The sequence below is a fragment of the Glycine max genome, chromosome 16, assembly GCF_000004515.6.
Source record: "Glycine max cultivar Williams 82 chromosome 16, Glycine_max_v4.0, whole genome shotgun sequence".
NCBI classification, from domain to species: Eukaryota; Viridiplantae; Streptophyta; class Magnoliopsida; order Fabales; family Fabaceae; genus Glycine; species Glycine max.
In genome coordinates this window covers 26,313,653-26,341,545 of record NC_038252.2, presented here as the reverse complement: position 1 = coordinate 26,341,545, position 27,893 = coordinate 26,313,653, and the positions used below count along the sequence as shown (strand labels likewise).

General features: G+C 34.4%; 1 protein-coding gene and 1 long non-coding RNA gene across 5 annotated transcripts; both read right to left on the bottom strand.

Annotated features, from left to right (window-relative positions):
- On the bottom strand, positions 1–10,219 carry LOC100815119 (uncharacterized). Of its 2 annotated transcripts, XR_003264932.2 has the most exons (17): positions 9,016–10,219; positions 7,989–8,217; positions 7,830–7,877; positions 7,171–7,349; positions 5,946–6,012; positions 5,663–5,700; positions 5,426–5,561; positions 3,570–3,643; positions 2,481–2,644; positions 1,683–2,403; positions 1,516–1,606; positions 1,264–1,402; positions 960–1,117; positions 768–888; positions 496–666; positions 348–407; positions 1–256 (listed from the first exon to the last, which is right to left on the bottom strand). XR_003264932.2 is itself a non-coding variant. In XM_041010227.1 (5 exons), exons 1-5 carry the CDS (start codon positions 1,073–1,075, stop codon positions 236–238), a joined length of 489 nt encoding a protein of 162 aa, XP_040866161.1. In that variant the 5' UTR covers positions 1,076–1,240; the 3' UTR covers positions 1–235. The 2 variants fall into 2 exon arrangements, 1 of the variants encoding a protein (XP_040866161.1); XM_041010227.1 differs by lacking the exons at positions 1,264–1,402; positions 1,516–1,606; positions 1,683–2,403; ... (7 more) ...; positions 7,989–8,217; positions 9,016–10,219 and having other exon boundaries at positions 960–1,240.
- Positions 10,220–12,698: 2,479 nt separating this feature from the next.
- LOC121173657 (uncharacterized) lies at positions 12,699–21,933 on the bottom strand. Of its 3 annotated transcripts, none has more exons than XR_005888917.1 (6): positions 20,924–21,933; positions 19,010–20,628; positions 18,469–18,558; positions 17,649–17,760; positions 17,491–17,562; positions 12,699–13,950 (listed from the first exon to the last, which is right to left on the bottom strand). It is a non-coding gene; the product is annotated as an uncharacterized lncRNA (long non-coding RNA). The 3 variants fall into 3 exon arrangements; XR_005888918.1 differs by having other exon boundaries at positions 17,491–17,522; XR_005888916.1 differs by having other exon boundaries at positions 17,491–17,760.
- Between the last annotated feature and the right edge of the window lie 5,960 nt (positions 21,934–27,893).

Genomic DNA, 27,893 nt, shown 5'->3' with positions numbered 1-27,893 from the left:
TCAAATATGCAAATGCAGTGATAACAAAAACTACATAATTGTCTGTTCAATATGTCAATATTTTAATAGCAGCATGAAAACACAACAATAAGAATTTGGAATCAGCTAAATTAGCTCCTATGAGAATGTCTTGTTAATTTGTTAGATGATAGCTGAGCTGGCGAAATTTGAGAGCTCCCTAAGTCATCATCGGCTTCATCAGATGACATCCGCTTTTTGGGTGTTAAAGGCAACCTCACAACGGGATCATGGTCAACTGTGGCAGATAGAAATTGTTGCATAAAGCATAAACTGGTAAATAAAAAACATATAAGATATCAATGTTCATGACAGCAACATTAACTCACACATTCAGCATGCGTAGCATCATTGCAATCAACATTGGAAGCATCTATTTTGGAACATGCCTGCACCATATATAAGTTGATGATAGTCAAACTCATGAATCATATCATCATGACAACAATGACTAAAATAGATATCAGAAAAGAACACCTCACTATCAGGCAGCATCTCCAGAACAACATTGATCAAATCCAGGTCTTTTGAGTATTTAAGTACAACTACATTTTTTAATCTTGATTGAATCCTGACCTTAAAAGCAAGCACATGACCCAACAATTTGTCGAGTGCATGAGGGAAAGCATTCAAATCAAGATCACCATCCTGCCAGAAACAACACATATTCACCAGCTGCCAGTTACAACTCGAAGAACAAAATATAATACATAAAATGAGAAGCAGCATATCATAAAGCATGAACATACTTCAATCTTGACCCTATTCACACCATCAGCTGTTTGGCCAATCAATTTAGCACATTCACGGTCCCAGAGCAAAAATTTGCCACTCTCATTGTTTTGTGTAACCATGACCTCAACTCTATACCTACCAATTTAGATGTCAGTAAAAAACAAAACACTGAATAAAACATGTTAATGGACTAAAACTCCAATTACCTTAGAACAGGTTGATCATTATCCTTGTCACATCCACATGTGAATGGTCCTGTTTGGATGTCAGTTTTCCTATGACATTGAGCACAGGCTGGATAATACCATGAATGGTTATCCATGACTATTTTGCTAATAGTCCCCACGGTAACACAAACAGCGTCCTTTTAAAAAACCATAACAATCAAATTGCCAACAATAAAATGTCATAGTTAGACACATTAGCTATAATATATCAATGCTAACAAATCTAGCCAAATTCGACTTCCAACTGCAATGAATATAAAATAAACATAGATAGCAGGTCCACCTCAGAAATGGCATTGATTTCTAAAATAGTTTTGGCTTCAACCTTTGAAAGAAACGAATCCTTTGATGATAGCTGACTCCCCCTTGAAACTTGTGAGCTTGCTTGATCGCCAAGTAGCAAAACTCACTCACCTCAACACCTAAATCTAAAAGCCTAAGTCAATCGAATAAATATAATAAAACAACAGAAAACAGTCAAGACGATTGTCACACAAATTTAACAACTATAGAGCAAAGATGATAAACAAAATACCTCTCTTTAAATTCCTGAATTTCTAATATAGGATCATTAATCAATAGTTTTAACGCCTTGAAGGAATTGCTCACTGAAGCTGGATAACTTCCTGTAAATGCCAACAACAGCAACAACAAAACTCAGCTATTGAGTATCCAAATCAACAAATAAAATATCATACTTACCCTATGCATCTTTTATTCTGGCATTCTTCAATATAATAACCATTGGCCCATCATCCCCACGTTCATTCAAATAGGATAGGAACTGAGCACAGTAATTCTCCCAAAGTGTGCAAGACAAAATTTCACCACTACAGCAAAGAAACAACATTACATCCATCACCTCATAAGGATAAGATAGACATAAGCACCATGCAAAATGAAAAATACAATTATCAACAATATAAACTCTAAATAACCAAATATACACAGAAGATAGCAAAAACTGTGATTAACCATAACCTCAAATCCTTCATTCTAAAAACAACCCTGGTATTTTTCGATGAAACATGCTGAAAGACCACCTGATCAATGACCCCAATAATATCTTAAACCACCACAAACGAAAATAAGTCATCGGAAAAACCCCAAAGAAGTTATGATCAAAATGAAAGCACAAATTGTGACTATACTCACCAACCAACAGGCCAGACACAAAATTGCCAGCAACAACATTTGCAAATTCAACAAATCTAAATTCCTTAAAAGAAAGTTCTTGCAAATCAGCTTCTCTAACAACCGTCACTCCAATAAAAAATAACTTGTACTCATGTTCGCACACTCTAAATTGACCATCATTCTTAACAACTTTGAAATTATGCATAACATAAGTGCAATTCTCTTTCAAATCAGCTTTCCAAGACTTGAGGTGGTCCGATTTACAAATAGCATGAATTTGATCACCCTGAAACATGCAAACTATATAATCAATAAATGACATCAACAACAATCCAACAATCAAATAGAGAGCACAAAATATACCTCAGAATCAACAAAAACCATTTCCGCTTGCTCAGACTTGTTAGGAGTCCCAACGAACCAAAGATCGATGATCCTAACAGCAAGCTTAAGCGTTTCTTTTGATCCATCAATAGACCTAATCTTGTCAGGAATCCTCGCCATAAAATTACATAGACCTTCCAATTCTAAATAAAAAATGTACTAAATTCAAAACCATGCAAATGCTATGTAAAAAATGATTGTCAATTTAGAATAGAAAATAATGCTAACAAAAAATAGAACAGCAACACAGACTTAAATGACACATGCAATAACATTTCAATCAATGACAAAATACCATAAAAACTATGATACTATTCGTTGAACTACTAAGCCAATACATGCAACAACCTGAACAAAAAAAAAAAACCAAATCAGCAAATAGCAGAGAAGCAGAAACAAAAATTATATCTCTGAACAAATAATATTGCAACCATCAACAAACAAATAGAAAGGCCGAAAACAAACAGAACAAAGTTCAGCTTTTGGAAAACAGAATACCAACTCATCCTTAAACCACACATGTAATAAGATTTCCATTAATGCCAACATACCACAAAAAGTATTACACTATCAATCAATCCAACAAACAATAACAGACAAATGGAAGCCAACAAAAAAAAAAAAAACTAAGAGTTTGTAAATAATGAAAAAGAGAACAGAACACGTGCCAGAGCAACATAAACATGCAGAAACCAAAATCACCAAACAACAAAAACCTGACAAAATCACACATGCAGAACACACAAACAATAATATGGTTAATCAAAAAACACACATGCACAACAGACGAACAATAATATGATTAACGAAAAACCATGTAAATACAATCCAACCATCGAAGCCAATGATAAGAGACAAAAAACAAAAAAGGCAACTCAGCAAAAAAGCAAAAAAATAGAACCAAACAATTATAGCTCTAAAGGAATAATATGATCAATCCAAAACCATGTACAAGCAATCCAAAGAACAACTGACAAATGCAGGCCAACGAAAAGAAAAGCAAGAATTTGTGTACAATAAAGAATAGAATAGAACACGTGCTAGAAGAACATAAACATGCACTCGAACCTTCAACCACAGAAGAACGGAAATCACGAACTGGAAACCACAGTCTCACGCCAAAATCCTAAACAACAGAACAGCTAAAAAACAAATGAAAAAAGTTAAACAAATGCAATGAGCAACTTGCAACTTGCTAGTGAAAGAAGTAAAAAACGCTACAAAGAAGCCACGTACACCACCAACCACCAAAACTGTAAACGGCAATCTAATCACTCAACAACATACCAAGCTACGTGGCTTAAAACCATAATCATAAAACCATAAAATAACACATGGAAGCAAGGTGGCAGAAAACCAACCCAACCTAAAAGAGCATAAATGACCAAAAAACAAAAAACTTGGACAGGTGTCTAGCTCTCAGCCATGGGCATTTTGACCAAAAAACCAAAATTTTAGACAGCTGTCAACCTCTCAGAATGGGTATTTCAGTATTTTCAATTTCCTTCTCTTTTATATATAGATATTGATTACAATACCAAGTATTTCTTAATAATAGTAACCACTTTGTCCTTCGGAGATGACCCAAATGACTCCAAAAAGCATCATCCACCGAGGACCCGCTTAAACAGGAACCTTTCCACCGCACAACACTTTTATAATATATGAAAAAGAGATTATACAAAAAATAACATATATACTCCTATCATTCCAACTGTATAGATAGATTAGCATTCTCATAGGATACGCAGTACAAACACTTCAAACCAAAAGAAGCAACGATGTTCATACATGAGAGACAATTTTAGCAAAAGTTTATGCAAGGGAACTTTGTAGCATTGTTCCACGGCTAGATAATTGTCAACTTGTGGAAGAGTATTTTGTCTTCTCTATTTTTATGTTTTAGAAACAAATTCAAAAAGAGGGGAAACCAAGGCAGTACTTGACTAAAATTTGACCGCAGTAGTGAGAAATTAATTTTATTTGTCAAAGCTAGAGTGGAGTTACACATCAATTGAAGCACTCACATTACTAAATCTTCAACTATGAAATTATTATGAATGGTAGGCCTTTTTGACTCTAATGGACACAAGGAAGCAATTGGATTATTGAATATATATATATATATATGAGAGAGAGAGAGAAAAAAAACTCTTTTTTTAGATGTCCCGTAGGAGAGAGAGAAATTCTTGATCCCATAAGTCCGTCACTATACTGGAACTCTCTAATAAAGAGAGAGGAACCGGATCCATATGAGAGGACTCAATGAAACGGAAAATTGTAAGAATTGAATTTTTATAGAAGTGGTGATGATGTAAAAAAAGTATACGTTTAAATAATTAGAAACTATTTTAAATATGATTTTAAAAGTAATTATTTTAAAAATTAATAACTTTTAATCATTTCATAATTTATGATTAAATTATAATATAAAATAATCTTCACACTAATTATTAATCTAATTAAATTCAAAGTTTTATAATTATATATTTATTTGCACATTGCACTATTGGAGAAAGGTTTTTTTCCGATGATTTTTTTTTTTACATTTAAAGATAATTTCATTTTTTAAAAATTATCTTAAAATGTTGTTTTTCAAATATGATTCTTAGCTAAGAACTATCTTAAAATATAACTCATAATTCTTAATTAAGAACTGTTTTAGAAAGATTTAATTAATATCATCACTTTTTGTTTAAAAACATCAATAGATCATATTTTCTGTTTCGTATGAATATTATAGACAATATGCCACTTTTTCAACGTAAGTCCCTCATTTGTGGTAATAGTGTTGATAAAATTCAAACAAGGATCAATATGAAATATTAATAAATCAATATGAAAAATTGTATTAAGAGAACAAGATCCTACTTTTTATATTACAGCTATAGAAGTGCACATAGGACTTATACATTTACACGTACCTTCCTTTGCCTAGCTTTTGATAAATCTATTTCAAGCTGCTCCTCAAGAATTAGCAACTCTTTTATGCTCAGTGGTCCAATATGCAATCAAATTGCATAGACAATATAATCCTTATCTCCATTACTGGATTACCGCCTAGCATATTTTGTGATTGAAAAACATGTATGTCAATTTCTGTGTGAAATTGTGAATGAGAACAATAATATAAAAAGTGTATAATTTATAACATTTGTGACCTTTGAAGAGAATCACACTTTTCATTAAGCTTTGACACCTGCAATACACATGATAATAAAAATCCACCAAATTTTGATGTATATAAGGTCAACTTAGAAGGAAAAACATGAAATTCAAATAACCGGAAAAGTTTGGGTGGTAAGGGAAAGGGAACAAAGGAAAAACAAGAGCATCAAAATTCTAAATAGGCATTTATGAACATACTAATGACATTGTTCTAAATCTAAATTATAGAAAGTTGTCAGATAAAAGATAAATGCATTTATGAGCATTGCATTCTACCTGCATAGACCATTAAGTCTAGTAAGCATGGTTTCTCCTCCTAGAAACATAACTCTGACTTGAAAACCTGGAAACATGTACTAAATATCAGAATTGATGAATTCAGGAATACTCATAACAAATTGTCAGTAAGAGTGGCCTCTTTAGAAACAAAAAAGAATAAAGAAACTAGGAATGTAAGGTAACTTGATTATGGAAAATGGCATTTTAGAAAACACTTCAAAGTAAGGAAGAAATGAGAGTAAATTAAACATATTGAAATTGAACTAATCTTAGCATTTATTGTCTATATGGGACCCTTATCTACAAGTTTAACATAAATTAGGAGAATAAGTTAAACCTCATTAGTGTCACACCTCACACATCACAAGCATAACGGTATCACAAAAAGAAGTTACTAATTTTACAATATCACCTTATTTAGAATAACTACAGGTGCAAGTTTCTTAGATGCCAGTAGCACTTCAACATCAATTCTGCTTGGTGCTTCACTCCCATTAGTAATTTATTCTTTTTATCCAAAAGACTAAAATCCCCTCCACATTTAGTGTCACACATCCATTATCAAATAAATAAGATGGTGAAATAAAGGAATTGAGACACATCCTTAGGAAACCACCTACTGGATGAATGAGAAACAATCATTATGTACCTTGGCCAATTCAAGAAAATAGAAACATCATACACAGAGTTTATGACAAAACACAGGAAATGCACAACAACTTCTAAACGGGGTCAATTACATATTGAAATATATTAGCTCCATGAATCATGAAACACTCAATGATAACAACAGCTTTAGAGAAAGAGTTAATTTAGAAATCTGGCAGTCGGTTGAAAACCTTCATACAATTTACAGATCCTCAAAGGTACTCAACAAAAGTCAACACCAGGTAGATAATCGCTTTCAATGGAAAATTCCTGGGTAAGGATGCATATTATAGGTACTACTACCACGCAAATTGCCACCCCCCAGAGGGGCTTGTGGGTTCCTAATTATCAAAATCTGAACATAATGCCTATGTAAGCACCGTCAACAAAAGAACTTCTCCACCTTACAACCCAAAACGTGCAATGTAAGGTGCAGTAGAGAAAATAAGTGACATTATTTACAGTATTTACACCTATGTAGTATATAGTTGAAGAGCCCAACATAAGTGAGATAAAGAAAATAAATGACATTATTTACAATAAGTTTTCGGTCTTCCTGATTATGGACACTTACATCATGGAAGGCTAGCAAATTGAGCTAGACATTTGTACCACTCATAAGAGATACTTGTCGTTCTGATGTGTTACCTCCAAAAATGACAGACACTTTTCGAGTTCCTTCATGGCGAGAAAATGACTTGTTATGTGGCAAGGATTTTGACCTGCTTGGAAGCTAACCTGATATACCACTAACTGAAGCAAGATTTAGAAATCACAAGCAAGCATGGTGAATAATGCTTCTAAGGATGTTTGTATGAGAAAAATCAACCTGAATAACATTTATAGCATTTTTCAAGTAGTGAATGATAAGAATTATCCATGCATAAATAAGAAAAACAAAAATAATCAACTTTTATCATGTGGAAGTGATTTAACTGGTTGGTGTCATGTTTGTAGAACATCATGCTTTCAACATATAAGATAGCTTTACAGAACAACGATACTTGACAGTCATCATCTAATAAGAACGTGACAGTCAACATCACTTGCTAACGGTCAACGTCCAATTGTGGCCTGGGTGATCAATATTGCACGATTTTACAAAATAGGAGGACCCAATTCATGAATTAAATTACTAGGGGACCAAATCCGAAACTGAAGATAAATTGGAGGATCAAAAATACAATTTTGCCTAAGATAAAAAGGTCAATTTAAAAGAAAATAAGAAATTACCTTAGAAGCTTGCTGAAATAGAAAACCAATTTGTTCCATACTACTTATCTGAAACAAGCAATGACTTTAACATTCAGCACACTAGTGAACAAGCAACATTAGTAGTAAAACTACTAAAGATATCATATGTATTATTTCCAAGGAAGAAAGTCATCTCACCAAGTTAGTGTCAGTGAATATTATGACACCAGATTCAATCCTTCCAAACTCACTTTTTGATGATGACAACAATTTGGAACTTGAATTTGGCAAAAACCATCCATCAATTCGTTCAAAATCTTGCGTGCAAAGCCATTGAAATAACATAGATTGGAAGGTACTTCTTGTGGTAATTAAATATTGTGTCATTTTCTTTCACATCATTTGCACCACGGAATTGAAGCTCCACCTATTCATCAAAATTAATCTATCACTACTGAGTATGAAATATTTATTGGGCAAAAGGAAATCGCAATTGTCAAGTACAAATTGTTTGAGTAATTTCACATTCACATTGGCAACCACAGAATTTGTAAATACAACCAATCCCAACTATTGTCACTGAATTTTATGTCATGAATCATGTCTAATTTATGGCCTTGAATTGCATCCAATAATACATCATATGTGCACAGTTAAAAATTCCTTTCATTTTATGTTTTTGAAACAGGAATTTAGTAGGGTCTAGTTTGATTCACCGGAATGAGAAGGACAAGATTGGAAAAGTCATTATCTTTTGCATGTGTCATTCAGTCTAGAAAAGAATGACTAGGTAACTGATACATGAAATTAGATAAGAATAGGAAAAAATATTGTTACTCAGCAAAATTACAATTCAGTAAGCATGGTGGTTGTGGCGGAAGTGGAGGCAGGGTGGAGACATAGTATATTTTACCATTTTAGAAAAGACAATATATAAAGGAAATTAATCTAATTTGAATGGAATGGCCATTCCATTCAATTTTAGAGGGAATATAGAATTTCACATTCCCTAACAAATGATTCAAGAGTTTTTCAAACACAGATTTAGTCCATTCTTGATCCCTTTTTCATTCTCAGTTTCTCATTCCATTGAATCAAACAACAACTAATACTTTCTTTTGTCTCATTATAGATACTCGGTCTCCTCCAAATTGATGTAAACAAGTATATTTTAGCATTGCAGTGAATAAACAAGAAATGTTAAAGGAGAAAAGGTAAAACATACCTCAGTTAAAAGTAGTACAACAAGAAAACTATCTGAATCAAATCCAACATCAAGGACAATGGTTGCAAGCTCACTCCCTCCTTCAAGAAATATTTCTATTAGCAGTTTATTGTCGATTCCCTATCACATAAGAAAAAATGATCAATACCAAAAGTTAACATACTCCATTCCAAAACTATTGATGATTAAGAATAATACACACAACTAGTCAAAATGGAGAACTATTTATGGAGAAGTTTATTGAAACAGGACCTTAATATACTTCTAGTCAAAATGTATTCCTTCTTAGTTTCCTCCATAATCATTCTCCTTGATTTTTCGATATATTCACATTATATACAATAATAATTGTGTCTGCATCTAAAATGAAAGTAGTCACATTGTAAAAGTTTTTGGTCCCATTCAAGTGACAAATATATTGAAAATACCTCATACATAATTTCATTGGCTTTTACAAGAGAATCATTCACACCATATGCAACTCTAACTCCAATGCTTGACCTTCCTCTTGTTGGTTTTACTTGAAGCATCAAATTTTATAACATCATTAAGCATAAAAAACTCCCTCACAATGAATTAACATCGAAAGTCTAATGACTAAACTAAATCAAGTTCCTTACAAAAATTTTCCCTAAGTCAGGGTCCTGCTGGTGCTTTTTAAACCATTATGATACTTCTGATTTTTTTGTTTCATACCCCTAATTGACATCATATTACAATATAGTGCATAAATAAGAACATCTAGATGAATAGATTTTAATGACATAAAACACTTCAAAAAAAATTGGGATGACATCTAACACAAAAATATAGATGAACATTAAGAATGCAACATCCACTTATCTAACATTAGCCCATACAAACTTTTGTAACGCATAATTAGACACCATTACAAGGTGAATCAATAGCCTGCCTAGAACAATTTATAATACATGAACTAATGAATTGGGTACTGTCACTACTAGAAAAAGCTAATTTAACATCGGCGGATTAACATCGATTTTGTCAAAAACCGATGTTAACGTAAACGCGGTGGCATAATTGTAAATAATGTGTATTTCTTAACATCGGTTTTATGAAAACCGATGTTAATGAAGTGACTCTAACATCAGTTTTCAAGAAAACCGATGTTAACAAAGCGACGTTAACATCGGTTTTCATAAAATCGATGTTAGAGTCAATTTGTTAACATCGGTTTTGAAAAAAAACAGATGTTATAGGCGATTCGTTAACATCGGTTTTCAAAAAACCGATGTTAACATATAATCAGTTAACATCGGTTTTTTTGAAGAAAACCGATGTTAACATTGACATCAATTTGTTAACATCGGTTTTTTTTATTGAAAACCGATGTTAAACTTACATTTTAAATTGTATTTATTGAAACGACCTATTTCGCTCGCGCTCCTTTCTTCTCCGTTTACCCTAGCCTCTCTCGCTTTCTTCTTTTCTGTGAACCCTTTCGCGCTCTCTTCTCCATTGCACTATAAACATCGAAGGCTGTTGTTCTCCATTGCACTGAAGACCGTGACAGGTACGCTTCATCTACCTGTGTTGTTCTATCGAAGGCTGTTGTTCTCCCTTTCGTGCTAGGTCTGTTTCTGGAACCCTTGGTTAAGCTAAGGAGCTTTTTTGGTTTCTGGTGCAAGGATTGGCGAATTGGTGGTCACCTGAGGTACATTTGACTAGTAGTACGTGGTGTTTGTGGTCTGCTGAGGTACATTTCACCTGAGGTACAATCTCGTCGGCATTGTCGCTGTTGTGTTCGAGGTAAGCTTCATGTCTTCATTGTAAGTTTGTGCTTTCGAGTACGTGGTGTTTGTGGTCTTTCTTCTTATAGATTGTTAGTTAGTTTCTTAAATAGTTACTACTACTAGCTAGGGTTTCGAATGCAGGTAGTGTTGCTTGGAAAGCTGTGTATCCATTAGGTTCTGGTCACTATTTTCCTCAGTTGCTTCTCCTTGCATCAAAAGGTATGCACTCCTTGTTGTGTATCCATTAGGTTCTGCTCTCCGTTTCCTGCAATGTACTGAATGTGGATGAATATGAATCTTTGTTGTATGTTCTAAAAATCTGGTAGCTGCCTCAATTTGTTGAATAGCATTTTTTGTTCTTGTATGGTTTTTTTTTTTTTTTTTGCACAGTAGAAATCAATAGTATTATATATGATGAGCTCAGATGACTTTTCCCTTTGTCCTATTAGGTATTTCCTTTTTTTTTTTGGAAGGCATAAAATATATTATATTATTAAGATAATCAAAGCAGTACAAGTGGTACTGAATTAAAATAAATACAAGCACCTCTGGTGTTGCCCTCCAAAAGAAATCCCAAGCTAACCCAGTAGAAAAGGCAATCCATTCGTTGAAATCATTGATAATACTAGCTTCTGCTCCCCTAGGTGATATACCCTCTCTTTCAGAATGATGCCTTATATTGTTGAAGTCACCCATAAAGCACCATATACAGTCTGGGTCTTGTTGTTTTATCTGCTTAAGTGCATCCCATAGAATCAATATATTTTTTCCACTTTGTCTTTTTCCCATCTCTGCAACCTCCTGCTTATCTCTGATTTCCATCTCCGTTATCTTGCTGATGACTGCTGGCTGTTGTAACTAAGTATGAACTCTTATGCTTTTTGCTAATTCCCATTGAGACTCTGCCTCTTGGATGTCTATTTCATCTGGTTTCTTCGAATTTCCATTAGCTTCTGGACTTTCATTAGCTGTAGGAGGTACGGTGTCACCCGATAAAGCAATTGATTACTTAAACCACCCGTATATAGCTTCTGGACTTTCCTCTACAACCTCATTTGCAATCAAAACCCCATGAAGCAATTGTCTGCCCTTAACAAAGGCTAGTTGCCTTTCATCTATTAAGTGATTCATGACCTTGCTTAGCCTATTTGATCTTAGGGATAAGGGCAATGAATAATGAGTTGAGACCCTTAGGGAAAACTGCATTCACATAAAATTCCGAGAAAAACCTTAGGAATTCAGGCTTCAATTCATTCCAGAAATGCTTTAAGAACCTGAAATTGAAGCCATCGGGCCCTGGGCTTTTGTCACTCCCACAAGCCCACACAGCACTAGAAATCTCCTCCTCTTTAAAAGGTTCCACCATCATTTCTCTCTGATTATTGGACAGAACATTAAAGGAAACCCCATCTAGGTTGGGTCTGTTCAAGGAAGGTTCAGCAAATCTGGCTTGGAAGTGCTGGAGAATTGCAGCCTTGACCACAGCAGGTTTATCTACCCAATTGCCATCAATATGCAGCCCCCTCAAGGCATTCCTTCTTCTGCTAAAGTTAATAATTCTGTGGAAGTAAGAGGTGTTGCCATCATCCTGTTTGATCCACTTACTTCTAGATTTCTGTCTCACTATTGATTCATGAAGAAAAGACTGCTCCCAAAGGTCAGACTGTGTTTTTTTAAGTTGTTGAATTTGCTGTTCAGAGGGGTGAGCTGTGAGAGAATCCTCCAGATCATTCAGCTTTTTCTGAGTTTGCTTCACCTTGTTGCCTAGGTCTCCACAATTATCTCTGCTCCAGGTTTTTAGCCTATGTTTGAGGTTCTGAAGTTTGCATTTTTAGCCTATGATTTGCAGACCAGCAATCCCTAACCACCTTAGTGTAGTCCTTGTTAGATAGCCAAGCATCAAAGACCCTAAAAGGCTTAGAGCCCCAATCAGTGCATTTAGAATTATTAGGATGGGGCAGTGATCTGAATAGTTCCTTTCAAGATTGAATTGGGAGCTATCAGGCCACTTAGATAGCCAGTCATCAGAAACTAACAGTCTATCTAGCTTACTCTTGCAAGAGCCATTAGGCCTAACCCAAGTGAAAGGCTTCCCCACACAGGGGATATCATCTATCTCCATTTCAGCCAACCAATCATTAAATTTAGCTATAAGGTTAGCTTCTGAATTTGAGTGTCTACTTCCCAATCTTTCTGCTGGGTGTCTAATGCAATTAAAGTCTCCCACCAGGCACCAAGACTGAATCTGGGACTGGCTCTTCCTTGAGTACAGCTTCTCCCACAATTGTCTTTTACTTTCTATCTCACAAGGAGCATAAATGTTGGCCACCACGACTCTCTGCATTTCTGCCATCCAAACCCCCTCCAACATAATGAATCCCCTTTCAGCAGTTTTGACCTCAACCTGGAAATTATTATTGTTCCAGATACACAATAAACCCCCAACAGTATTCACAGCAGGGACCCATTCCCATTCAAAGTCTGATTGACCCCACAAAGTCTGGCACAGTGCCTTATCCAAAGAGTCCCTCTTTGTTTCTTGCAAACAGAGGAGGTCTATCTTGTGTTTCCCAACCAATCTCCTAATAGAGGCCCACTTTATACCTCTACCAAGCCCTCTAATGTTATAAGACAGAATATTCATTTTAAAAATTTCTTGCTACCCAGCTCCATAGTTTTCTTTCAGCTTGTATAATATCAAGGCTTGTTAGAGAATCAGCTATGATTCGTACTTATACAAATATGTATCAATTTAGTACCTCTGGTACTTATTAATGAATATATTATATTTTTGGCTGATAAAAAAAAACACACAACAATCTTATGCTTGTGTTGATAATGATGCAGGTATATTTACAACGACAGGACCCCCTTTGAGAAATTGGCTGATAAATTCTTCTGTCCTGGTAATTGATTACTTTTTTTTACTTCACCTCCAGTGTTACTAATATAGAAATTAAAGGAAATTCAATCCAAAAGAAAACTTGCTGTCATGCTTTGCAAGTGATATAAATTATCAAAATCTAATGACAATGAGTGCACAGAGCTGCAACTTGGCAGTAGTTTCTGACTAATACATCAGCATTAGGATTCCCAAGCATACAATGAGCTAATCAAGATTTTCACGTATCATTTTTGTTGTTTCTACTGCTATATGGAGAACAGTGTTATCATCATCATCCTGAGACAAAATAAACAGCTTAGAACTTTAAATTAGAAACATAACACACAGAGACACACACACTCATGACACACACACACACACTCATCATACAAACACACACACACACACACACACACACAAAAGTTTGATAACAAGTTTGTTCAATTATACATGCAGAAATTTCTTCAATTGTAACTTATTAGGTGTGACAAGGTAGTTGGTCTCTTCATAAGGTACTTATCTAAATTTAACTTAAATTCTACTGCAGTGGTGTGACAAGGTAGTTGGTCTCTTCATAAGGTACTTATCTAAATTTAACTTAAATTCTACTGCAGTGGTGATGACCTACTAATATTAGTGAAAACAAATTTGCCAAGTCTACATAAGTTAATTTGTTCAGAGTTGTTTATTCCTATTTTAAGTTTTGAAATATGCTTGCATGATTGTATTTGTATGAGGATTATATTGTTTTTTTATATAAATTATGGCAAGCTGAACAGTAGTGAGTATAATGTTGGTATTTTAGGGGCAATGTACTTATTTTTGTTTTTTTTATTAGCAAAGATAATTTTTTTTTGCTCAGCAAAAATAGATATGTATTAGATAGATGAAAGAGTACCAGAGGTACTGTGAGTACAAATATATTTTGAACATAGCTGGTACACAAGATGAATTAAGTACCAGCTACAACCCCTGACTTAAGTACATATGTGTTGCACCTCTTGGAAGAGGTCTCAGCCAGTACATTCCCTTTCTAATTACATAAAGGCATTTTCCAGATTAGAGGACCACTCTATAGAAACCTAAGAAAAGTACAAAACTAGTAGCCAAAACTGTATCCTCTTCTAGTACAGAAAAGCTTGTCTAATACTACTGCACCAGTGATTAAAATGTTCTGTGAAGTCTTTCTCAAAGTTCCTAAGCCAGGTCCAAAGAATGAAAATTGCATCATCCTCACTGTCCCTACAAAATTGGCATGACGTGTCAGCAACCTGCACTTGCCTCCACTGCAAACTCTGTCTTGTCGGAAGTCTATTTCTAATTAGTCTCCGTGCAAAGATTTCTATTTTTCTTGGAACCTTTATGCTCCATAATTTGACAAAACATTCCTCCTGGGTTATTGCTGTTGCTCCTCCCATTATTACCTTTTTTTTTTATCAGCAAAACTAAGTATATTATATATATAATTCAAAAGTACCAGAGGTACTAGTACATAGGGCTATACAACCTGATATCTAGATACCGAAACTAAGGGATTCTAGATACAAGGAGAACATAGCTTTGTTCTAAATGTAACACCCATTACAAGAAAAAACCTTGACTAATATTGCTTGCCCATTGGTTTAGATGAGTTGAGAAATGTTTTTCAAAATGTCTAAGCCAAGTCCAAGTCCACAAAACAGCCTCATCAAACAATCTGTTAGCATCAAATTCTGCATTCGAAAATAGAATTCTGTTTCTGAGTTTCCATATAGCCCATGTGACCGCCATCCACCAATATCTCCATCTCTTAATCTTTAATCCTTTTACCTCAGTGAAGATATGCTGTAGAAAATTTTGTTTAGGCCCAAGAGGAAAGGCAGTATGATAGTTCAGCCAAGACATCGATGCCCACCAAATTGGTTGGATGAAGACGCAATGGAAGAACAAATGAGATGCCTCCTCTACAGCTTCTCTACAGAAAGGACATCGCATAACAGGCCAGACAACTACCTTAAGGGGATTATTAATAGGTTAGTGTTCTTTTCAATACATTTGCATTGTAATAACTCAACGTACAACACCAGATTTTAATTGTTACTCATATGGAACAGTGCTATCAAGGGTCTTGATGATGCTCCACAGCCTAAATCAAAAGCTCCTGCTAGGTGGATTGTCGTCAAGGTATGTCATTTACATAAAACTTCCACTTATATATATTTCTTTATGTGTCTGTACACTAGTTGTTTAATTAATATCCAAATATCATTATGTATTTAGTGTAATAGACAAAAAGGAACTACTGAGTGCGGCTACTATGTCATGCACTGGATGTCCACCATCATTTTAGGAAGTTTTAGAAATAATTGGGAAGCGGTAAGTTTATTTCAAAGAAAATCGATTTATTTATAATTTGTATTACATTATTAACTTAATATGATTTATTTAATCATGCAGTATTTTAACGACCCTAGACCATTGGAGCCCGAGAGATTAAAAGCATTGCGGATTCAGTGGGCACAGTTTTATCTCCGAGTTAGAGATCAGGCCTAGGATTTAGGGACATTTTTTAACACTTTTTACATTTTCTATGTAACACGAACATTGAATTCATTTGTTGATTGTTCTTTATAATATATAAATCAATTATTTGATGTTTATTATCATTAAAACTGCTTGAAAGCAGAATAAAATATTTATTTGCTGTGAATTGGGCCTCCTGAAATTGCATTTGACAGGTACAATTTTGGGTTTACTGTAAAAACAGAAAGTATATATAAAAAATATATTTGAAAACAACATCGGTTATTAACAAAAACCGATGTTAATATCATAACCAACATCGGTTATAATAGAAAACCGATGTTAACATTTGTATATTAACATCGATTTTTTGTGTATAACCGATGTCAGCGTTTGTATTTTAACATCGGTTATCTGTGGATAACCGATGTCAACTATTGTACATTAACATCGGTTAATTATAAATAACCGATGTGAATATTTGAATAGTAACATCGGTTATTTATAATTAACCGATGTTATACACAAAGAACTACACCAAATAAGTGTAAGCATCATCAACGTTGACATCGGTTTTCTAGAAAAACGGATGTTAAGGGCATACATTAACATCGGTTATTCTAGAAAACCGATGTTAAACTAACATATCAACATCGGTTTTACTGGAAAACCGATGTCAACGTTCATCATGCCTACACTTTTTTTGTTGTTGTTCATTGTGTTTAACATCGGGTATTTGAAGAACCGATGTAGTCATATGTTAACATCGGTTCTCCAAAACCGATGTTAACATTCATACATTCAACATCGTCACTTTCAACATCGGTTTTAGAACCGATGTAGAATGTTCTAAATAACCGATGTTGAAAGTGTATTTTTTAGTAGTGTGTTATGAATTCATGCTTCCTGAGCTCTAATGATGCTTTATGTTGACAATTATTTTAAGGAAAAAAACCAGTGCCAAAGGGACAGTCAAAGTCAAACCTAAGTAACAAAAGATTACTAGAGAAGGAAAAGGTGATAATCTTGTTGTATGTAAAGTAAACTGAGGAAGTCTCAATTTTTAAAGTCTCCAGAAGTTTTTCCCACAAACTTTATCATATACCATAATTAGCACCAAGATTTTGCGTCCCAACTGGTATTAAGTTTTAATAATCTAAATCCTAAATAAGGCTTTCAAATCATTTAATTCTTAGTGTATGATGGTCATTAAAAGTATAGAATTAGAACTTAATCTAACTATGTTTGGCAAGAAAATGTAAACCAATCTTAGATCTCAAATGTGTGCCTGCATTCCAATTATGTTAAAGAGAACACAATACATATGTCATGTACCTTGTCAAATGCTTGGCAAGACTCCTTTGATCCTGTGCCAACAAATGGAACATTATACGTTTCCGACAATTCCTATTAATATTTATCACAGAGAAATACAATTCATAAATACACAATTTCATTATATCCAAGAAGGATTCCTTGTATATATACTGGACCTGAATGTCAGCATCTTCACCAAATTGACCGTGTCTAATTAGAAATACTATTTCCACAGTTGTAGCTAGATGCTTTGCTAAATCAGACAAAGTCTAGAAACTTTGGGCAAGACTGCAAATTCAACAAGTTATAATCACTACTAGAAAAAGTGTATTTTAAGACAACTCTTGGAGGCATTTTAAGATGATTTTGAACCGTTTTAGAAGTCAACGTTGTAAAAAGTTACAATTTCTAAGAAGATTTCCAAAAGCTTTCTACGACGGTTCCTAAAAATCGTCTTAAAATGATATAATTTCTAAGATGATTTTGTCCCGAAACCGCCTTAGAATATCTTTTTTAAAAGAAATTAAAAAAGATTGAAAATTTTAAGATAGTTATCATTTAAAAAAAATAAATAATTCTAAAATGATTTTTCTAATAACCGTCTTAGGAAGTTTCAAAGATAATTTTTCAAAAATCCGTTTTACAATGTATTTTTTATAAAAAAAATAAAATTATGAAAATATTATTATTAAAAAATTATATAAATAAAGTTATTGAAGCGACTAAGTGGGCATTAAGATGCCAAATTGACAAATGAAAGATGAACTCCATAATATTATTATAAACGACTTCAGAATTTTAAATGGCATGCATTTTAATCTACCAAACATCGTGCAAGAAAAACATGTAGACTAATTATATATCGTATTCAGTATATGATGATAAAAGTATTTGACATTTTAATGTGTGAAGATACTGAAAATTGATGAGGAAATAATATAAAAACATTTGAATAGCATCTAAAGGCAGCACAGTTTTTGAGAATTTGTAACTAACAGAGATCATATTTGATTTTACACTTGTATCATGGATTTTTGACCTAGTCCCGGTGGTATTTCACCTCCCAAAGAATTAGAACTCAAATTCCTGTAAAATTATAGAGAAGTTACCAACAATGGAAAACAATATGAACATGAGCAGCATTAATCTAGGAAAACACACATTGAATGCAACAAAAGATGTATACAAAATTGTTGCCTAAGTTCAAACAAAGAGCAAAACTTAATTATTAAAAAAGAATGTGGATATAAGACTGATTCCCGCACTAGAATTTGTAAGGAAATCCAATGCCAATATCAAGGACAAACAACACATTTGAAAATAGCCTAAGTAACATTGAAATCCCTGCACTTGCAGAGGCCATAGTCTTCATTGATGAGGTAGAAAGCAAAACAGGTGCCGCTTACACTAGAACATGATACTATCTAGATGGTTTAACATATCATAACATAAATGTTGTATAGCCAGTAGCCACCAAAATGACATAATAAGCTGGAAAGAAAATAATACAAGACACACGGTGCGCAACAGTTTTTACCCAATGCAAGTAGGAGCAGTGCTTTTGTCATGACACCTTCCACTACCTTACCTAGTGTATAAATAGCAAAAATAATATCAGCAAATTTTTTGAAGAAAAAAAACTATTTAATAAGAAATCCCCACTACCATGTAGGCATGAGAACACATAAATTGACAATATAAATAATAGGGCTAAATTTTGTGCAGTAAGTTTTTCCACACTATATTGTGAAATATAGCCTGCAAAAACACAAAAATAACAAGAAATATCAAAAGCATACAGAAATAACAAGAAATATTACAACGCAGGTTAGTGGTCACCACTCGCCCACTCACCACCCTTCTCCTTCACCTACTAATTGTTATATGATTATTTTTTAATTACATACATTTTTTTAAATTCTACTATTATAAATTATAAAAGCATATACTAGTATTAATTATCTACGGATTCCGCTTCAAATGTATACTGAAGTAATGTTACCACAAGATACTTTATACAATAAAAATAAATGTATAAAAAGCTAATTGCACTTTTTTATGCATTTATGGTAGGCGAATATATAAGAAATTGAAAAGTAAAATAAAAAAGATCATGGTCCAAATTAGAAAATAGAAATATAGGTGGAATATCATTAATTTAAAAATAGAAAATATTTTTTAATCAATTTTTTATAATCCAATTTTTTATAATCAATTTAAAAAATGTATTAGAAAAGAGAAAAATATGTGTAATATCATTAAGTAGTAATTAAGTGGTAATATCATTAATTTAAAAAATAGAAAATATTTTTTTAATCAATTTTTTATAATCCAATTACGTCTTAACGATTATGAATTCCACGTACATTTGTTAAATGTACATGGTTTTTTAATCTAGAAGATACAAATACTTTGAAGCTAGCAACCATACCTTGTAACGATGATAAGCATCAATGGTCACATCTACATTGCTTTTGTCCTGTATCTTTTATGCATATCATCAATTCAAGATGGTACATACATATTAGCCAAGCAATATATAAAAGATAACAAGTCAAGCATTCCCTTTGACCCTTTCCCATCTTTTTCTCTGCTCCCTTATACATATATATCTTGGAAAGAAAATATATATAGCTGGATATTTATGGGTGAAGGTATCCCATATACTTGGTCCCCTAGCACCCTCATTTGCTGCACCTTCAAACTATATATGCATATGTTTCACAATTAATTAAGCACAACACGTAATTAATCAAGATCATGCATGTCTAATAAGTAAAATGGGTACATATACACTATTAATTAATTACCATTATAAGGTCTCGTGAGACTGAATTTAGAATTGGTGCATGTGTTGAACTCGATGTACTAAAGCGCTTTTTATGCATTGGAAATACTTTTTAAGTTTTAAGGAGCAAATTATTAAGTTCACCTATTTTCGCTTACAATGAAGCCAGAAATGCTAACATAACCAGAACTAAATAGAAAGAATTACCTTGGCATGTGAACATGAAAATGATTCTGCCCCTCAGCCCCACGATAAAAGTGGAAGTAAGGAAGTACTTTAACATTCAGCCTTTTACACATTGGCTTATTCTCATCAAAATTTACTTAGAGGAAAAAAATTTCAGGGTGTTCTTCAGCTGTTCTGCATAGCTGCCAAATCCACATCAAGAATCAGAATATCTGTGATATAATTTCAGCAGCATGCAAACAAAATTGTAAAATAATTTTACAAATATGGCCTAACTTAAATTTTACAAATAGGCATGTCATATATGTATCAGTATTGGTTTTGCGTATGACACCAATATCTTTGACATTTTGGGAATACCTAAGCTTCATAGCTGCCAAGTGCTAAGAATTTTTCACACAACTGTATAGGTAAGAAAAGAACTAGTGCAAAATCAATCACTTTAAATGGGAACATTAAAATTGCCTGCTTACTCACAGGATAAAGGGTGTGTTTCTCCCTCTGGTTAATAGGATGCCGTTCTCTCTCTTCACGCTTTAGTTCTGCTTCATATACTGCACTCTTTGCCCTGCAGAAATATATGAGAAGTACTAATATATATAGAGGAGAACGTACTTGAGTGAGGGGGTTGAAACCATGTTTTTTTTGTAGGACAAGGAGATGAATTAATCTCAAGTTTGTGAAACTTAGTTTTTCTTAAAGGCTCTGATTTATAGGTAGAGACAAGGAGTAAGTGAGTGGTGTTGGATTGGATTCAGAATTAAGTTTTCAACACATGGCATGCACAACTCAGAGATAAGAGTGGTTGGTGATTTGTTTTCTATGGTCTCGTGACTGTATTATTGTCATTAATTTAATTTATTCTTTCCTAGAACTTTTTATATATGCCGTATTACAAACTTTAATGCATTGCAACTATACAATTTTTACAACCAATACGCTGAAAGTCTTACTAATATTGTTTCAAAATTTATCATTATATTAGTAATAATATTGTAAAGAAAAGAAAAGGCAGAGTGCCAATAACAATATTACATGTCAAAACTTGCAAATGGTTGATAACAATACCTATAAATAACCTCTTCCCAACTTATGTTCAAAGAAATTTTACCTAATAATAGGTAACAAGAAATGGTGTTTAATTGTATAAAATAGGATGTTGAAATAAAAAAATAAAAAAACATCATTATGAAGAAATAAAAAGACAACATGTATCAATGTTCCATAAACCTGCACAGAATCAAGGCACGTAAACATATCTAGATGTAGCATTCACAACACTAGAGACAACATACTGGGGGAGCTCTACTTTGCGGGATATATGTGTAAGCAGAGTGAAGAAGCCTGGCATTTGATAACACCCTATCTTGATGGGGGACAACCAAGACCTCAAAAGGAGCATGGCACCAATAACATTCGTCTAACTGATCTCACTTTTTCTTTCTCAAGGTAACTACATTCTGGTGGGAAGAAAAAGTAATATTTATTACAGGCACCATCTTGGTTGGAAGAAAAAATAACTTCACACAATTGAATTACAACAATCTTTATTTCAAAAATGAACCAATCAATACAAAATTTGCGCTACTAAAATTAAGAACAAAGAGAAAAGAAAGCCTGAATACTATGGATTTTCTACCTTCCTTACTTCAATAACAATGTTCATTAAATTCAAAATTCACTTCTCATTGAGCTGCCCACGATTACTATCAAACAACTCAGCAAGAGATATATTGTTCTTAATTGCTTGATAGAAAGCCTGCTGCCAAGAACTCAGCTTGCATGCAGAAGCTTATTTTACAAAAGACACCAGTTTGAAACTCACATTCCCCTGCTACTTAGAAGCTTAGGACATCATAATGTATTCAACTAGTAAATTAGAAAATTAGTAAATCATTAATAATAATGCTTAATGAAATCAATCTATGCATACATGCATACATACCTAAAGAATAAAACATTGATTGACATGCCAATAACTAACACTAGAGTATTAAAACATACACCCAAGTTTTTCCTTAGCCTCTTTGTGCTCGAGAAGGCTTCTTGTTTCGAGCCAGTGCATAAATTTAAGCATTGAAACTACAGACTGTGTCTCACTTTTCCAATCACCATGATACCTACATCACACACAAAAAGAAAAAGAAAGTTGCATACACACACAAAAAAAAAAAAGATAAACAGTTTCTCTTTAGTGAACTTAATCACCTATAGTATTGCCCAAGGCATCCTCCAACAACTTTAGCAAGTTTCTTATTCTGCTTCTTTAACAAATTAACCTGAGACTTGGCCTTCTCTAAAAGCTCTGTTCAAACCCAAAAAACCAGATACACATGAGATAATGAGAAAACATGTTTCCTTACTACATTATACACTTCACCCCTCAACATTCATCACAGGCATGCAATGGCTAAAAAATTATCTAAACATAAAAATGGGGAACACAAGTTTGGATTTTGATCCTTTCTATTTAACACTCAAGGCTTGCAAAACAAACCCATTTACACACCACAAGTAACACGACAGAGAAACCCAAAATTGGCCCAAGAGAGCATAAGAAAAGGAAACTAGTGTAATTAGGGTTAAGTGAAGAAAGAGGAGCATAGTGTGCTTGGTAGTACCTGGAGCGCGACGCCAATGTTGGAGGTACGCTTGGTGGATTTGACGCCGAGCTGGGGTTCTAAAGGGGGCAAAATGAGTCCAATCGAGGGTGGTGTGGTGAGGCTTAATGGAGGGGAACGTGGTAGATGTCAGGGATTGTGACCACCAGCGATTTGCCATTGTAGGATTTGGTCTCGGCGGCATAGAGGGCGAGGAGAACGGATTCGAAGATCGCAAGGGACAATGGCTCCGAGGAGTGGATGCAAGAGAGGTAGAGGCCGGTGAGGAGGGGGACGAAGGAGAGGACTACCAGGCGAAGGTGGGGGTCAGAGGAGAGGAAGGTGATTAGGGTTTTCAAAACATAGCATCGAATAAGAGTGAGAGTGAGAAGGATAAAGTAAGAAGCCCGAGAGTAATTAAGGGCACTTACTTCTAAGATGGTTTTTACAACCTTCTAAGACGTTTTTCATACAACCGTCTTCGTTGAAAAATTTTGTACTTACAAATTGTCATCACCTAATATATTAAGACAGTTCTTGGGGAACCGTTGTCATTTAGCTGTTGTTGAAAACACCTTATCTAGTAGTCAATCTTTACTCGCATAATTTCAAATGTAAATTATTCTATATATGATATTGTTATGAGTATTTATTCCAACCTTGGAAGGGAAAATTACGAAGAAGGAATTATTATTAAAAATATTTCCATTTCGGGAACATTTAACCACACAAATGATTTATTAAATCAATGAGTGGTTATTCATTAACCTCTCGTTGAAAATCACTAACCAGATACATGGTTGATTATTCCAAAGTTCAAAATACTCTCACCATAACTTTATTGTACTTTTCCATAATTTGATAGGGTACATTAACCTTTCAAGTTTAAAATCAAAATCAACAGGGGTGATGGAATATACCTGGAAAAGAATATGAAAATAAGAATGGCTTGGATGGGACAAAAACCTTTTCCTTTTCTTTTTAATTGTTTTTATTGTTTCCATTTCACTTTAAACAAAGTTATTGAAGGCATAGCCCTAGATGTTATTGCCAATTAGTTTTAAATCAAGAATGTAATTAGTTCAGTAATAGATAGCTGAAACTTGAAACAACACCTTGATGAAAAAATGCAAAGATAAAAGGTTATGCACCCAAAACTTGATAACTAGAACTAGAAAAAGAAAACAACTTGCACATTTATAAGAGAACGAGTTTATATCACCTCCCAACCCAAACACACTGATTACTCCTGAATAAGAGACATTTATATTTCTAATCCAGTGAAAGTGCACAACAGATCCAGTTATGGTGTCTTCAACAATAACATCTTCAACCCGACATATCAGCAGTAGAAACCTGAGACAAATTATTTTCTTGTAAAAAATAGATCTGACCAATATAAGGATTTAAATTTTTATTGAGCTAAAGGAAAACCTGAAGAGTGAAAAATAATGATGAATTCACATTACAATCTTCATGTGGATGAAGCAATTCCACAAGACAATTTTCAACTTCATAGTAGAGTTGTGAGTCCTACCATTTTTAAGATGTTTCATGAAAACCTTTGTTACATAGTCTTTCAAACTCGTTAGCGGCGATGCTGGAGCTCAGCCAACCAGTTTTTGTGGAAATAATTGGCACAGTCTCGTAGCCGATAATGATGAGGATGGAGACGACAGTGTTAACCATGACGTCGAAGAGGTTTCAATATCGAACCCCGATGGTGAAGTCATTGCGGAAGTTAAACGGATGTTCTTAAAAAGGCACGATTCCAAGAGGAATCTCGGGGTTGAGGCAATAAAGATTGTAAGGGTAGAGGTTGATGAAGAAGAAGGAGTCAGTGTCGTGAAGGAATTAGAGGAGTGGACCAAATAGGGTTGCCCCATTGGGTTCTTAAAACTATGTGTTTGAGGGAGAGAAAGGGGAGGTGAGTGCGGTGATGAATGAGAATGAGGTGGAGACCTTCATGTTGTGGATGTCGAGGTCGCAGATGCAGTAGGGGTAGGGCTGGGGGAGGAGAGAGAGAGATTAAAAAGAAGATGAAAATAAGGATAAGTGAGAGAGAGTTGGAATTCTCGCATTCCCTTCGAAGATGGTTTTCTAAAACTAACATTGTATTCTCGCATTCTACATCGGTTCTTGAAGAACTGATGTCGTAATGTGTTTCCAAAGACGGTTTTCATAAAATCATTTTTAAAAAATTTGTAGTTATTTACAAAAATGTCACCGCTTTATGATGCAATCCTACTCCGTAAGGGCATTGGGTAGAAGACTCCAAGTAGATTGGGCTAGAGATCCAAGGGAAGGCCCTAGGGTTCTCATGAGCCTTAGGGTAGATTTCGAGCCCATGGGCTAAGTATGAGCCCGCTTATCTTTGTAAATATTAGAATAGGTTTTTCCTTCGTCTGGGCCTTGTATTTTGGCCATTCTAGTAGTATAGGGTTTTAGCCTTGTATTTCGGGGCATTTTGAGTAGTCTTTGTAGTAAGGACTTTTTTTTGTATTTTCATGTTTTTTGTCATGGGGGTGAGCTTAGCTATTATAGGGTGTGTATAGCTAAGCTCTAGATTCTCATCTCAAGGAGGTGAGCTTAGCTATTAGAGAGGTATGTGTAGCTAAGCTCTAGCTTCTTTAGGAATCTTCTTAAGGAAGTTTCTCAAGGAGGTGAGCTTAGTTATGAGAGGGGTGTGTGTAGCTAAGCTCTAGCTTCTCAAGGAAGTTTTCTCAAAGAAGCTTCTCAAGGAAGTTTTCTCAAGAAAGCTTCTCAAAGAAGCTACCTAGTCTATAAATAGAAGCATGTGTAACACTTGTTGTAACTTTGATGAATGAGAGTCTTGTGAGACACAACACAAAGCTCAACTTCTCTCCCTTTTTCTTCCTTCAATTTCGTGCTCCCCCCTCTCTCTTTCTCTCCCTCTTTCTTTTCCTCCATTGAAGCATCCTCTCCAAGCTTCTTATCCAAGGCTCATCTTGGTGGTGAAGCTCCTTCTTCCAAGGCTTATTCCCTAGTGGATGGCGCCTCCTCTCTCCTCTTCTCCTTTGTCTTCCACTGCATCTCCATGGTGGAAAATCACCATTAAAGGACCTCATTGAAGCTCAAAGATCCAGCCTCCATAGAAGCCCCACAAGCAAGCTTCCATCACTTTACTTACGACATTTGTTTTTGTAGAACTGTCGTAAAAGACCATTTTTGTAGTAGTGTTACCTAGGGAGGTACTATTAGCTAGGAAATGCTTTCATAAATTACAACACCAATTAGTTGTTGGTTTTATTATATTTTCTAATTACATCTATTCCAACATGACTACCATTGTGATTGTCTCCCGGTTAATAAAAAGAAGTCTTTAAGTCTAAATTAAAGCATACTAAAAATTTGCCTAAGGCTGGTCTAGTGGTAGTAAATGAGTGAAAGGAGAAGGGAAGGGGAGAGTACAAAAAACTGATGTTAACGTAAGTTCGTTAACATCGGTTTTCTGCATAACCGATGTTAACGTATGATAAGTTAACAACGGTTTTTTTAATAAAATCGATGTTAACATTTACATTGCTTTGTTAACATCAAATTTTTTTTTATTGAAAATTGATGTTGAAGGTACATTTAAAAATATTAGAACACGAGCCCTATTTTACTTGCGCTCTCTTCTTCTCCGTCTAAGCTTCATCTTCACGACTCTATCTCCCTCTCCTCGCAACCGTGACAGCTCGCCACCGTACCCAGGTATTTTGCTGCATCTTTTTCGCGACTATATCTTCTTCTTTGCATCTTTTTGTATTCAATACCATAGTTGAGTTGGGCTCACCTCGCATAGTTGAGTTGGGCTCACCTCGCATAGTTGAGTTTTAACTTCTTTTTTTATCCCCACATTGCCTCACTTCGCACCGGTTTACTTCTTCTTCCTCTTTTTGTTTTCTTTTTTAAGTGCTTTAGATATAATTGTTGTTGTGTGGTAACAATAGATAGGAAATGATTTTTGGGTCACTAGCACTACCTTCCTTTAAAATGAATTTAGAAGCCAAGTTTTATATGTGTCTTAGAACCAATGGGACACTGAGAATATATAAAAGGGTAGCGAAAAGATGAACATAATTTGCAGCTGCAGTCCCTCATAAAAAAACAGTTTGAATCCTTGTATGAAATTATGTTATTATGGCCTAACACTGAAAATATTTCATTCATCCATTTTCCTACTATTGCCATTTAGCTCCTTTTATCTTGTCTTGGTACCCTGGCCAAAACATCATACTCCAATAGCATATCTTTTTAGTGTTGTTTAACATGCACCTTCTCTGTTCTATCTCAATTGTTAGATGAGGGTGATATTTCCATAAGTGTAAAAAGGTATATATAATCAATGATTATAAGAGCTTCTAAATCCATGCTCTGGTTTTGAAGGGTGCATTGTAGAAGCCATCACCTATCTTCTCTGATCTTGTCTTTATTTAGTACCAATTTAGAGTCACATCGATCATTTTCTTTCCTTGTTTGTGCCACATTATCTTATACGCAAAGTGTAAACTCATTCTTCACTTGCTTGCAACATTGTTTCAAGAAATAAAGGAACACTGCTTGAACCAAGATTGTGGTAGTTGAAGTATACAACTTCATCCATTAGTGATTTTGATTGGTCAGATTAGCAGTTAGGATATTGAGTCAAAGAAATACAAGGGGTTATGTTAGAAAGAAGAGGAATGGGCCAGCAATTGATTAGGCCCATTAAGGGTGGGTTTATGCTAGTAGATCAATAGTTGTGTATGAATAGAAAGAGGGGTTGAGAAGGGTTTTATCTTGTCATTTGAGAAAGAAACCAGGTTTATGCTAACAAGATACCAGGTTTCTTTCAGAATTGA